General features: G+C 40.5%; 1 protein-coding gene across 2 annotated transcripts in view; it reads left to right on the forward strand.

Moving 5' to 3' along the window:
• grm5b (glutamate receptor, metabotropic 5b) overlaps positions 1–14713 on the forward strand; it is a 93054-nt gene that overhangs the window by 8409 nt on the left and 69932 nt on the right. For both annotated transcript variants that reach the window (XM_076892389.1, XM_076892390.1), the window contains exons 2-6: positions 2363–2756; positions 3299–3727; positions 3928–4042; positions 11726–11800; positions 13367–13541. In XM_076892389.1, coding sequence (XP_076748504.1) covers positions 2601–2756; positions 3299–3727; positions 3928–4042; positions 11726–11800; positions 13367–13541 — 950 coding nt within the window. In that variant the 5' untranslated portion in view covers positions 2363–2600. The remainder of the gene's footprint in view (positions 1–2362; positions 2757–3298; positions 3728–3927; positions 4043–11725; positions 11801–13366; positions 13542–14713) is intronic.

The raw sequence follows: 14713 nt of genomic DNA on the forward strand, positions 1-14713 counted from the left end.
TATAATTTATAATAACAAGACACATGGAGTACTCAGCGTTCTTTGCCAGAACAAAAGGAATACAAAATACCCCTGAAAGCACTGCTTTTTTGCCAGAAGGATGTATAGCAGTCTTGGTACAGTTCGAAAACAATTTAAATTGTAATGATAAAAACACAACGGGGGCTTAGTTTAGAGAGAACACCCAAAATTCACAATTAGAGTAATACCATTAAAGCAGCAAGAGAATTAGCTATAACATGCCCTCAAATTTGATTTGGAGAGAGTCGGGGGGCAGACACTTGAGAATTGACTTGTGGTATGCCATGTTAATGGTTTTACTTGGTACTCATCATTGGTTTCAAACAGTGCTGCTAATCTTCAAGGACCAAAAACATAAAAAGGAATTAAAGAGAAAAAAGGGACCTCTAATGGGTTTATGTACACTTGTTGGCATTGTGGTTGTTGTGCACTGTGTAAAACACCTCACAGCAGCTGTGAGGTGTGACACAGCTGCTGGCAAATGCAATGATCAATATTTTGATTTTATTTGCACAATTTGCATTTATATTAGCGACTAAATGATTAGACTGACAAAAAGTGAGGTAGAAAATACAACCTTAGGTGCTAATGTCCTGTTTTCTGGACTTTCCAAACAGTAGCTGAAAAAAAGCAGCAGCATCACTTAATATGATTCAAAAAATGCACTATTCAATCTGAGTTCTAGGGCGCCGAGCCAGTACTTGCATGTTCAGTGCTGTGAAAATTTGACCCCTTCCTGATTTCTCACGTTTTTGCTTATCTCACTTATATATTTCAGATCATCAACCTAATTTTTTATTAGACAAAGATAACCAGAGTAAATACAAAATACAGTAAATCATGATTCACCTGGCTCTGTGTAAAAAATAAAGTAATTGTCTCCCTATGTTAAATCGTAATTACATACCTTGAAAAGTTTAAATTCACAAGCCACACCAAGGCTTTTCCAGGCATCTGTTGGTCTGGAAAGGGTTACAAAGCCATTTCTAAGGCTGAATACTAACTTAAAATAACCATAGTGGGAGCTGTTATCCAAAATTGGAAGAAACTTGGAATAGTGGCGAGCCTTCCCAGGAGTGCCTGGATGACCAACATTACTCCCATAACTCATGCAGGAGGTCACAAAAGAACCCAGAACAACATCTAAAGAACTACAGGCCTCACTTGCTTAGGTTAAGGTCAGACTTATGGTTTAATAACAAGAAAGACATTGGATAAAATGGCATCCATGGAAGAGTTCCAAGGAGAAAACCATTGCTGACCAAGAAGAGCACAAAGGCTCGACTCACATTTATCAAATAACATCTTGAAGATCTCCAACACCTTTGTGAAAATATTCTGTGGACAGACGAGACAAAAACGGAACTTTTCTGAAGGTTTAAGTCCTGTTACATCTGGATAAAACTAAAATCATTTAATAAAAGAATACCATACCAGCTGTCAAAGACGGTGGGGGTAGTGTGATGGTCTGGGCCTGCTTTGCTGCTTCAAGATCCAGACAACAAGCCATAATTATGCTCTCTACCAGAAAACCCTGAAGAAGAATGTCTGGGTTATGTAGCAGAACATGGATCTAAAATATACGACCAAGTCCACCGTTCATTGGGTAACGCCCCCCCCCCCCCAGACATAACAAAGATTTTTGAGTCCAGACTTAGATCAGCTTGAGATGGTTTGGCATAACCTTAAACACGCTGTTCATGCCTGCCTTAGTTTTTAGGTTTAGAGGGGAATTACTTTTTGATATGGCTGTAGGTAGCTTTGGATGGCTTATTCCTTTTAATAAATCCAATCGTATATGTTACAAAGAAATGGTGCTGTCGTAAAGCAAAGAAATGTGTCGGCAGAGCTCCTTGGCCTAACCATTGTTATTTAGTGAAGTATGGCAAGTGTGGAGTAATGTATGTGTAATGTGTTTGCCAGTAAGAAGGCTGTAAAACCGACAATGATTCAGATCTCTAGGGTGAAATAAACAGTTCGGGCAACCACTCTCATGATGTGAAGCATTCTTCACTTTAACACAGTGCTTCCTGGTACAGTGAAAAGCTGCTATTTCTGTCCTTCTTCTGTGCAGTTTTCTCACTTTGCAAAACTATCCATTTGTACCAGGTTGGACCATTTTTGTCACCGCTGTTGTACTTTTATTTAACCACAAGTTTTATGAATACATATTAAAGACCCAGGTTATTATACGTGATGCTAAATTTCTAGCTAAATGTTATGACCATAGCTTTACATAAACATGTCTGTCTATCACCGATTCCTCTGCCTTTTAATTTGACGATCCAGGAGTTATTACAGTCAGTGGGATTTAACCCGAATTTTCTTTTACATTTCCCAGGTTGCACCGCTGCACCTATACCAGCCATTGCAGTGATGGTCCCACCTTGAAATCCAGACGGAGCAAAAACGAGTCAAAAGAAAGGATCGTTCTGAGATCTTCAGTTTTCGAAAACTCCTCTGTGCCATAAGCTCATGCCATGGCCAGGAAAACAGTTTCTCGGAAAAGTAGTTCCCTGTGACGGATCCACAATACAAAGTTGAGGTCTGCTTCTTCATAGTAACCCAAAAGGACCAAGATGATGTTTTGGCTGCTGCTAGTTCTGTCCATTTGGCTGGGTCCCAATCAAGCCGACTCTGCTCAGTCCAATGAACGGCGAGTTGTAGCACACATGCCTGGTGACATAATCATCGGAGCATTGTTCTCTGTACATCACCAGCCTCCTGCTGATAAGGTAAACTGAAGTGGTTGTGTGGTTAATACTGGTATAAATGAATCATGTGTAGCTAAATTGATTACATTTGACTTCAACTGACCTTGTGTAATTATTGCTGGATTTCAGACAAACACCATGAAATGATATAGAAATTAATACTTTTAACACAGCGACAGAAAATTTATACATTTTGTCCAATCTCCTGTACCAAAGGTTATAATGTTGCTCTGGTTCTGAGACCCAAAGAATGCTTTCAATTTGTAGAATGGGTAGCTCTCTGTGAGTCCGTCGACATTTAAGTTCCATTAGCTGCCCCGGGAACCAGAAGTCACCCACTGACATTTAAGCTTTTTCCATCTCATTAAGGATAATTGCAAACAGGAAAAATCAGAACAAGGCAGCTATGTGAATACAAAACCAATATTATTCCAACAGTGAAGCACCTGTGTATTAAAAAGCACGGTCTCTTGCATTCATATGGGTAAAAATAACCATTTATAATAATCTAAATGTCACTTCACTTTGGCTTGATTCCTATCTCCTTTGTGTTGTCTAATCAGGTGCATGAACGCAAATGTGGTGCGGTGCGAGAGCAGTATGGCATCCAAAGGGTGGAGGCCATGATGCATACACTGGACCGCATTAATGCTGACCCGCACATCCTTCCCAACATCAGCCTGGGCTGTGAGATCAGGGACTCCTGCTGGCACTCGGCTGTGGCTCTGGAGCAGAGCATCGAGTTCATACGCGACTCGCTGGTCTCCTCTGATGAGGCCGAGGAGTGGGGCGGCGGAACTTCTTGGGGAGGCGGAGGAGGGACGCTAAAGTGCTCAGACCCCTCTGCCACTCCAATGCGAGGGAAGAAACCTATTGTGGGTTTAATTGGACCTGGCTCAAGCTCAGTGGCCATCCAGGTCCAGAACCTGCTACAGCTATTCAACATACCACAGATTGCCTACTCTGCCACCAGTATGGACCTCAGCGATAAGGTGAGCTCTGTTCCTTGTAGACGAATGCTACTGAAGCTCTACAGTTGCATACAAATAAATATTATATAAGAATCAATTACAGAGAAAATCTATTACTGCCACTTTTAATTATGCGAAGTTATTCATTACTCACCGAGTTGAATGCCCTGCATGCTCCTGCAAAACACAGCTTGACGCTCCTTTTGTTTCTGTTGTTCCAGAGCCTTTACAAATACTTTATGCGGGTGGTGCCTTCAGATGCCCAGCAGGCAAGAGCTATGGTGGACATTGTCAAGAGATACAACTGGAGCTACGTGTCTGCAATACACACAGAAGGTACGGTCACCCACGCGGACTCTTATGTTTTTCTTTTGTCCTTTTCTCTCTTTTTCTCTGTGTTTGCCTCATTATACTGTGTTCTTGGCTCCTCTTTATATTTATTTGCCTGAAATACCTTCGAACGCAGCCATGTCCAAGCTGAAAGACATCTGAAATCTGTGATGCCTCAATAAAAAAATAACAAAAAACCAGAACTTTCTCATAAATTCCAGCTAAAAAGAAAAAGAGGTAAAATTGTCTTTGAAACAAGGCAAGGAGTCTTATGAGCACAAGGATGTGAAGGAAGAGGGGAGTTGCAAATACAACTGACGAGATCAGCCACGGCGTAGCAACGCTGCAGCAGAGAGCGAAGGAGAAGTGGTTATTACAGAGATGAGGTTTCGGCTTATGAAAGGAAATGCGTTAAAATGGAATTACTGTAGATGGGTTAAAGCTACCTCTATGCCAAGAAGCTGATGGAGAGTAGATCAGAAGGTGATGACTGGGGGACAAAAGGGTCGTGAGAACTAAAAATTATGCTAGAGATCGAACTCTCAAAATAAATGCCTCCATCCTCAATGGAAAACAACAAGGGAAAAGCATGTGAAAACCCGGAGGAGGATTGTGTAGTACAGACAGAGAGAGTACTTGCAGGATTTGCGTGACTCATTCATTCACTCTCTCACCCTGAAGTTATCGGTGAGTTGAGTCACTTGGTTCACTGGTGGAAGATGCTGAAGATAGTGCAACAGCTACCTGAACTGCAGGACAATGAGTACCTCTGTGCCCGTTGAGAGAACAGCTATTGAACCTGAAAGTGTACGATAAAGAGCGATAAGCACACACACAAACACATATCAAGGACTGTTGATCCGGGCCTCTGGCTTTGCCTCCAGCTGCTGCAAGAGCTTTTGAATTTAGGTGTAATGAGTCTGTGTGTGTGCGCGTAGGTGTGTGTGTTAGTGGTGTGCAATTATCTAAGAGTATATATGTGTATATGCATATAGGTTTGTGTGTATAAGAGAAAAAAGTTTATGTGTGTATGTGAGAAACAGCAGATCTGTTCATTTGAAGAAATAAGGCTGCTGAGTGTTTTGTACCCTGAGATTTGCTAATAAGAGTGCCACAAGTCAGCACGAAGTAATTTGCGCTAGTGCACCCAAATGATTTTCATACACTATAAATTTCTCTCACAAACGCTTTCACTGTAGAGCTGTGCGATAATAAATGTTTAGTTAAAACTGATTGAGCGTGAGTGAGCATATGACTCACTGAACCCTGGTAACATGGATTGATTCTAGTAAAACGTTGTGAAATTAAATCCTTATTTGCTTTAATTCTCCTCCGGTGAAACTGAGAAAGGGATTTGTTCACAGATGTTGAGACATATTTATAAATCTTGTCTGAATTTGTTTATTTAAATGAAGAGCTACAGAAAGATCAGGTCACATATTTAGAACAATATAGTGCATATGTGTGACATTTTTGTTTTCTTTGTAATAAGAGTGTGCCTGTGGGCTTACCTATAATGTTATAACAGCATGTATACAGAACAGCTACAACATTAAAACCACTGTTGGTTGGATCCCTGGCTGTTCTGCATGCTTAATATCCTTGTGCAAGTCAAAAAGCACTAAAACATAGAAAAAAGTGCTTGTTTGGCTGTGTATGGATGATTGAGGAACATAAAGTAGGAAATTACTGTCTAAGCACTGTTTTGTGCAGAAGCCTTAGGTCCTGACATTCACATGGACATTATTTAGGTGTGTACAACTTGGCAGACTATACAAGAGCCTCTGATGGCAATGGTCTTCTCCAGCAGGACAGTGTGTGTCTCCACTCTTAAGCACAAGGCAGGGAATCCAACAAAATTCCAGCAAAACATTTATAAAACCTTCAAACTGCCTACACCCTGGATTTATCTAGAATCTACTGAATGGACTGTAATAAACCCACTTCACAGAAGCTCGACTGCGTGTTCCACAGGACCCAAAAGATTTTCTTCTGGCATCCTGGTGCCATACGATGCATGACACCACCAGAGTCCTGACACTTCTAGCAGCACATGAGAAATGTGCACGATATTATCAACATTTCTACAGAAATGTATGCCTTAGAGTATTTGTATTAGCTTAAATGTGCAGAAAATAGTGGTCTTTTCAATTACAAAGACTCAGCTTAACCTTGAAACAGGTTTTCAAGGTCAGATTCTGCCTTGTCAAATGCAAAACATGACAAAAACAATTAGTGTGACAGAGAGAATGAATTAAGATGAAATGTAATGGATGGAAAAGAAGTGGAGACTGAAGGGAGAGGACATATAAGGTGGGGGTGGGGAGAGAACTGTAGGAAAAAATAAGGGAAATGAAGGATTATTTTTTTTATTTATTATTTTTTTTAAAAGGACCAAGATAAATTGGGAATGGGGAACAAGGAGAGAAGAGAGAATGCAGGGAACCGATGATAATAATGCCAGAAAACGATAGAAGACAGAGTACAAGGTGTGTCTGTGTGTGTATTAGGATGTGGAGTGCTTGCAGTAGATAAGAGAGCGTACAGGAGCTGAAGATTCGGAACAAGATTGGTAGTGGTGGTGGTGCTGCTGCTGCTGCTTCTGCTGCTGCTGGTGGTGGGGGGTGTTACAGAGACTCATTAATTCTCTGCATTAAAATTTTGCATCTGGAGGCAAAAGACGGGGGAAAGTGATATGCAAGATACTGGAATACATGGAATATCAGCAAAGTCATTACACTGAAGTAATGAAATACTGTATTTTTTTTTCACCAGGAGGATATAAGGTACATGCATGCAATATGTTGACGTTATTACTGTTTCTTGGTTGTGTAACGCAGACTGTCTGGGCCTGACAGAATATTTTTTCAGCTGTGAATGCTAAAATCAATGCCTGAGATGGACGTAAGAACTCTCGAGCCAAGCACTTTCTCACAACCTTTAATGCAAAGTAACAGGTTCTCTCTGTAACTCAGTTTTAATGGGTGCTTGTTCTTTCGTGAATATGTCAATGTCTAATCCTCAAACTTCAAACGTCACAGTACCTTATCAAAGGTCGATTTAAATGTATCACATAGGCCACTACTATTAACAGAGAATAAGTAGAATATCATTATATAGCCTTCCTTTGGTCACTTTAACCACAGACGCTGAAGGTGAATTATGGCAGGAACTGTAACGTAACACCTCAGATATATCGTGTTCCAAGACATTTGATAAAATAGCATCAAGAGAATTGAAAGGTCAGTTGCATGGAGCATATATAAAAAAAAAAAAAAATCATAAATGACCTTTTAATTTAGGTGATGTCTGTGGGACAGTGGCAGAAACACTGACAGTTCTTGGAATGAAGCCTTTGTAGAGCACCATGGAGAGACCTGCTTGTAGCTGAGTATACTTATCTGCATCACTAAATGCTGTGGAGGGAAAGGGACCCTCTCTTTACCGTCAGCATTTTCCTAATGCACCATCACATGTGTTTCTACCACACGGTCTCACGCGATGATCACAATAGGTTGCGAGTCCAACAACTCACTTACTGTTCATTGTGTGACTTTAATCAGCCAGAATCATCATTATCATCCTCCACCACACCGAGTTTACCATTTCTTTGTTTCACTCTCTCTCTGTGGCCTTCCTCCCCCATTTCTCTCTGTGTTCCTCTGTTCACCTCAATCCAATTCAGCTGAATGGGATTTATTGGCATGATATTTGACATGTGTCACCCCAGCACGCTGAAACAGAAGTTGATCAATGTTTTAATAAATCAAGATGTCAACTTTCCCTCCACACTACCGTTTTGTCTTTTCTCATTTCTTTCTCCTGTTGGTCTTTATTGACTCATTTGATCCTAGCACTGCAGATTCTCCCTCTGCCTCTCATCCTCTGCGTTTTGTCTTCCTCTCTGTTCTCGTCGTCCTCCTTTCTGCCATTGTGTCTCACACTCAGACTCTGGGACAAAACATGGTCCTTGTCTATTTAACTCCTGTGCCTTTTTAGGATTGAGGAAGATGAAAGTAGGAGGGGTTAGAAAGGGCAGCGTAGAGAAAGGTTTAATGAATGGACAAGAAGGGAAAAAAAGTGTTGCCTAAGGGTGAAGATTCAAAGAAGGACAGTTTCTGGATGGGTCCCCAAACAACAACAATGGCTTGTGGTTTAATGAGCATGGGGTCACAAGACTGCATCTCCTCAAATTGGCTTGTCCTCAGGTTTCAGAACTCATGTTCGGGGAATCAATTTAATGGCTTCTGTTAAGACAGATAGTAGTTTGCCAAACATCCTTCAGACCAGGCGCTAGAGGGACTAACTGCATGGTCATTATTATAGGGGAGACATGTCTGACCTATTGTTATGCTTTTAATGGGAATTAATGATTGTTATGTATGCAACAAAATGAAGCTGTGTATGAGGAAAAAGATGCATAACATTTCCACTGACCACAGGCAGACCTGCAGACCCAGATTCCTGATGAGAACAGCTTTTCCGTTTTCCTAGGTCGATTTTAAATGAGCTTTGGTTCTGAGAAAACACCAGTGTTCCTGGTTCATGTTCACATGTGGTTTCTTCTTTGCATTATAGAGCTTTAACCTGGAGTGTGGATGCCACAGTGAATTGTGTTCAGACAATGATTTCTGGAATGTTCCATAACAGAATCATCCCTGTTTTTAATGCAGTGGTGCCCGAGGGCCCAAAGATTATGAGCATTAAATATGGATTTTGAGGGGGTTTGTCCCTTGTGCACAGAGATTTCTTCAGATTCCTGGAATCTTTTGATGATATTATATGCTGTAGATGATGAGATATTATAAGTTTGTACAGATTTACTACTACTGTATATAGTATTTTATTTTATTCTATTCTGTACAGTTGTGTACTGTATTTATTCTTATTGTATTCTAATTTTTGCCTCATAACTTTTGCACTGTCCACTTCCTGCTGTGACAAAACAAATTTCCCACGTGTGGGACTAATAAAGGTTATCTTATCTTATCTTATTTATATTGAAGATTATTATTCACAGTAGGCACAGCTGTTTGCAGATTGATGATCCTCTGCCCATCTTTACATCTGAGAAACCCTGCCTCTCTAAGATGCATTTTAATACCCGATCATGTTACTGAACTGTTGACAGTTAACACAAATTTTTTTTTTGCACTATACAATTTTTTGTTGCCTCTGTCCAAATTTGTGTTGCTGCTATCAAACATAAGCTCCATCACTCCATCAGAAGTGATGCTAGGCTTGGAATCAAAATGCATGCCAGTGATGGCCAGAAAGTTTCCCTGACAGACAAATGAACCAGTACAGAGGAAGAGAAGACTGCTACCAGTTGCAGCCCTTTTAAGCGTGTGGGCTGGCTTTTGTTTAGGAATGGTGGGAGCAAAAGTGTGTTTGTTTGACAGTGTGTTAGCATTGTTGAGTAGAACCGAGAGAGTGAGAGGCAGAAAAAGAGCGCTAAAGAGAACCACGGCAACTTTACTGAAAGAGAAAAAGTGAGAGAGGGCGAGATGTCTCACACAGAAATCCCTGTTGAGTCCTGAGTGAAGTAGGTTACAAGCTTTATCGATTTTGATGATGGTAGCTGTGTGTGTTTGTGCGTGTGTGTGTGTGTGTGTGTGTGCGTGCATGCGTGCGTGCGTGTGTCTGTGTGTGTGTCAAAGGATGGTCTGCACCATCTGTCTCCCACTCCTCTCACTGAGACACTAATTACAGGACTTTACACTTCACTCCACCACACTGACTGGCCTGACTGTAGACAGAAACACACACACACACACACACACACACAGCGCAAGATCCACAGTGGTCTGGGACTGTGGGACCGCTTCTAATTTCTGTATAATTTTTCTCTTCCTCATTTCTCCCTTGACCTCTTCTTTTTTCCTCCTCATCAATTTATGTGCTGCACAGATCAACGATGCGTAATTAGGTTGCATTCTGTTACAAACACACCGGAAGAAACAAACATTAGATAAAAAGAGGGGGGGTTTGATCTTTTCTTCAATCAACATTGAGAAGGGAAGGAGATAAGAGGGAAGAGGAGGAAAAATTAGAGAGGGGAATCCTATCATGTTCTTTGCCAGTGTGTACAACCCTTCATTAGCATAAATTCCAGGTCACCCACTTTCTCTGGCAAAGAAAGGGGTTCCACAGTGGGGAGATGCTTTCTCTGACACAAATTTCAGCATACAGGCATCTATCTGTCTACAGTTAAGTCCACAATTTGTTGGACAAAGGCAATTGTTGTGATTTTGACTTTGTACACCACCACAGTGGATTTTAAATGCGACAATCAAGTTGTGAATGACAAAAGTGAAACTGTTTTTAATCAGGATGTAGCATCAGGCCAGTTAAACTAATGCAATATTTATCTGGTCAGTTAAGAAGGAGGGATAATTACTTTCAGCTGTTGGTGTTAATGAAATTAAGAGCAGGTACACTAGAGGGGCAACGGTGAGACAACCCCTAAAACAGAAAAGGTGTTACAGCTGGAGGCCACAGATGTTTTTTCCCCTGCACCTCTTTTTGGACTGGTTTATCACTAGTTTTAGCTTTTAGCTAGAGTCAGTGTCACTACTGGTATCACAAGGCAATACCTGGACGCTACAGAGGTTGCACAGGTAGTACAACAAAATGTCTTTGACCAACGAATCAGAAACGGACTTCATCCTTTAGGGAGCCCTGTACTCACTGACTGGCACTGTGGAGTTTGATTACCATTTGCATAGAATACCAGAAATGGCAGGTCCACCGCTGGTGCCCTGTGCTTTTCAAAGATGAGAGGAGGTTCACCCTGAGCCAGGGAGAAGTCGTGGAGAGCGTAACACCGTTCAGCATTGATGGTATATCAGTGATGGTCTGGGGAGGCATATCCATGGAGGGACGCACAAAACCTTTTCTAGCTAGGCAACGCTACCCTGGCTACCATTAGGTATTGGGATGAAATGCCTAGATCCATCGTCAGACCCTATGGTGGTGTAGCAGGTCCAGGGTTCCTCCTGGTGCACAACAATGCCCGGCCTCATATGGTGAGAGTATACAGGCAGTTCCTTGGGAAACCGTTGCTATTGACTAGCCCCCATGATTGCCTGACCTAAATCAATGTTTCAGTCTATTCAGTACCACTGGACTGGACCTCAGACTGGAACAGGGCACCAGTGATGCCATTATTAGTCTAAAAAGCCCAAAATAAACCCATCGGATAGACAGGAAAAACTTAATGAGTGGGAAAAATCAATAGTCTGGTACATTTTTAAACGGAGGGAATGAAATGGCCAGCTCAGCAACATCAGGTCTGAAAGGTGCCAAACTCTGTCTTTCTGCTATTGAATCCGATATTAAGTGATCTTTAATCATCATTGATCTGCCAATTCCCTACCACAAAATCTGTGTGATGGCTTACTCTGTCCATGCAACCCATTATTTCACTTGGATTTCCAGTAGAGAGAAACTATCAGAAGTGGACTCTCAACTGCTGTGAGATAAATGTGAGAAAGGGCAACTTTGGGCAATGTCTAGACTTGATTCTCCTGACATTTTCCCAAGTTCCTGTGTGGAGTAGTTCATCTATCTCTCTATGTGCTTCCATCTGTCGACACAGAGACATTTTCCTCTCCTTTTGAAAAAGTTAAGTAATTCTGCCTCAAAACTGAACTAATTAAAAATGTCACCTTTTTTGTGTGTTTCTAGGGAACTATGGTGAAAGTGGGATGGGGGCGTTCAAGGACATGGCAGCCAAGGAGGGCATCTGTATCGCCCACTCTGGTAAGAGACGCAGGTCAAAAAAACCACAGTGAAGTCAACTGTATGAGTCATAAACATTGTTTAAAATATATTAGATATAATCTGGCACAGATTATAAACAACAACAAAATAAACTATCACAGCTATGCAGATGACACACAAATATATATCACAATGTCACCAGGAGACCGAGGCCCTGTACAGGCTCTTGGTAAATGCATTGAGGAAATCAATGACTGGTTGTGCCACAATTTTCTCCAGCTAAACAAAAACAAAACTGAGGTAATAGTCCTTGGCGCCAAAGAAAAACGATTACAGGTCACCAGAGAACTTCAATCTATACATCTAAAAACCACAAACCAGGCGAGAAATTTGGGTGTAGTGATGGATGCAGACCTAAACTTAGAAAAACACATTAAGACAATAACAAAGTCAGCTTACTATCACCTCAAGAATATATCAAGGATAAAAGATCTGATGTCTCAACAGGACCTGGAAAAACTAGTCCATGCATTCATCTTTAGTAGGCTTGATTACTGTAACAGCATCTTTACAGGTCTACCTAAAAAATCAGTCAGACAACTACAGCTCATTCAGAACTCTGCTGCTCGAGTCCTCACTAAGACCAAAAAAGTGGACCACATCAGTCCAGCTCTGAGGTTCTTACACTGGCTGCCTGTCCTTCAGAGGATAGACTTTAAAGTTCTGATGCTGGCCTATAAAGCTCTGAATGGTTTAGGACCAAAATACATCAGTGACCTCCTGACCCAGTATGAACCATCCAGATCCCTCAGGTCATCTGGATCCGGTCTTTTATCAGTTCCCAGAGTCAGAACCAGACACGGAGAAGCTGCATTCAGCTTTTATGCTCCTTATATCTGGAACAAACTCCCAGAAAGCCTCAGATCAGCTGAAACACTCAGTTTATTTAAATCCAGGTTGAAGACTCACCTGTTCTCAGCTGCATTTGAATAAAACACCAAATCCACACTTTAAGCTTAAATTTCAAAACTTACATTTAACTACTGATTTTATCTACTGTTCTGATTTTATCTGTTTTGATTTTATATACTGTTGTTTGTTTGTTTGTTTGTTTGTTAATTAGTTAGTTAGGTTATTTGCTTGTTTTAATCAATTTTAAATCATGCTTTTTATTTGTTCTTGTTTCTAATGTCTCTGTAAAGCACTTTGAATCACCTTGTTGTTGAATTGTGCTATACAAATAAACTTGCCTTGCCTTAGATCGGAAAAGGCTTGCTGGAATTTTAGTTAGTAAATAGTTTAGTACTGATTCAAAAGCAATAGAGCAGAAGTGCATTACCCACATAAAGTGCTGCTTAGCATTAGGAAGGGCATTACCATCTCTACTGTGTCGTACACCTAATGCTGTCAACACAAATAGCCTGTTAAACAAAAGTTAAAATTACTTTAAAGTACAGCTTAATTCTAAATAAACAGGAATAGTATTTTTTTAAAGAAGGTGAGATTGTAAGTCATTGTGTTGTTCATTTTTTAATTTCTTCTAAAATGCTTACATTGTGAGTACCACATGAGAATCACAGAACTGTGTTTCGATTTGTGTGACAGGGAAAATCTGGAGCAATGCCGGAGAGCAGAGCTTTGATCGGCTGCTGGAGAGACTGAGGGCCCATCTGCCTAAGGCCAGAGTAGTGGCATGTTTCTGTGAAGGCATGACTGTCCGAAATATCCTCATGGCTATGAGGCGCCAGGGACTGGTTGGAGAGTTTCTTCTCATCGGCAGGTTAGTGGGGCTAAATATGTACTCTATAACATGCAACTCCTCTGTGTTTTTGGTACTGGAGGTTTCAATTTGTGCGGTTTGTATGAAAATAAAAGCCTTAGGCCACAATGCAAGCTCAAATGAGAGTGATATTGTTTTTCATAGGCCTTTTAGGTTTATTTGCATTCACAAACTAACCAGTAGACTGATGAGGAATTTGTGAAAGAACTACAGGAAGGCTTAAAAAAGTATCTGTTTTCAGTCAGCAGAGTAGCCAATGGGTTTGCAGATTGCAGTGTTATTAAATCAATTAAAAAACATTAGCTGGAAAATAATGAAAAAAATCTGTCCTTACAAGGCAGATGCTGTGGCTTAGTGCTCTTCTCTAAACTAACCCTCTCAGTCTTTGAGAATTGCAGACACAGCTATTTAGTTGATCAGTCGATAACTGGATCAATGTTTATTTAAACATTTTGTTAAAAATAATATTTTAAGCACTTCTTTCTGGAAAAATGCTTAAAGTCTGTTTTTCATGAATTTGTTTCGTCTGCTGGTAAAAGAAGACATTTAGTGATTTCATGTTGCACTGTTGGATGGTTTTGAGATGGTTTTTGCATGTTTGGAGGTCAACTGACTGATGTAACTGAAACTAAAAAAAATAATCAGAAATGTAAGTGTCAATAACAACCATTATAGCCACACTTATGAACATTTAATAAGAACCCATCTGGTAAATATATACTTTCAGCTAGTCTCTGCTCTGTTTTTTGTTTTTGTTTTTTTGCATAAAATGTCCATGCTGCTGATGAATAGACTTCAAAGCCCAGTCTGTGCTTCAAAGTAGCTGGTTTTTGACTAGCAGTGCTGCACACATCCCCAGCTGGTTGTGACTGATTGAACTGTATTTGTTGGATATATCTATAATAATAATATTAATAATGATAATAATAATAATAAATGAATGTGTCTTTTGCAAACATAAGCTTAATGGACACACCAATTGCTGTAAACGGCTGAGCTGAGTTGGACAGATAAAGACTTCGTTATAAAATTCTAGAAACTGAAATAAAAACTGATGCATTTCATAAATGGAGATCTGTCTCTGCCACAGACGGGGGTGAAGGCTGCAGGAAATGATTAGATAATGTAACAATCATTTTCTAAGTCTTGTTTGAGGTATTCCTTAGAAAAGC

This window comes from Maylandia zebra, linkage group LG14, assembly GCF_041146795.1.
Source record: "Maylandia zebra isolate NMK-2024a linkage group LG14, Mzebra_GT3a, whole genome shotgun sequence".
Classification (NCBI taxonomy): domain Eukaryota; kingdom Metazoa; phylum Chordata; class Actinopteri; order Cichliformes; family Cichlidae; genus Maylandia; species Maylandia zebra.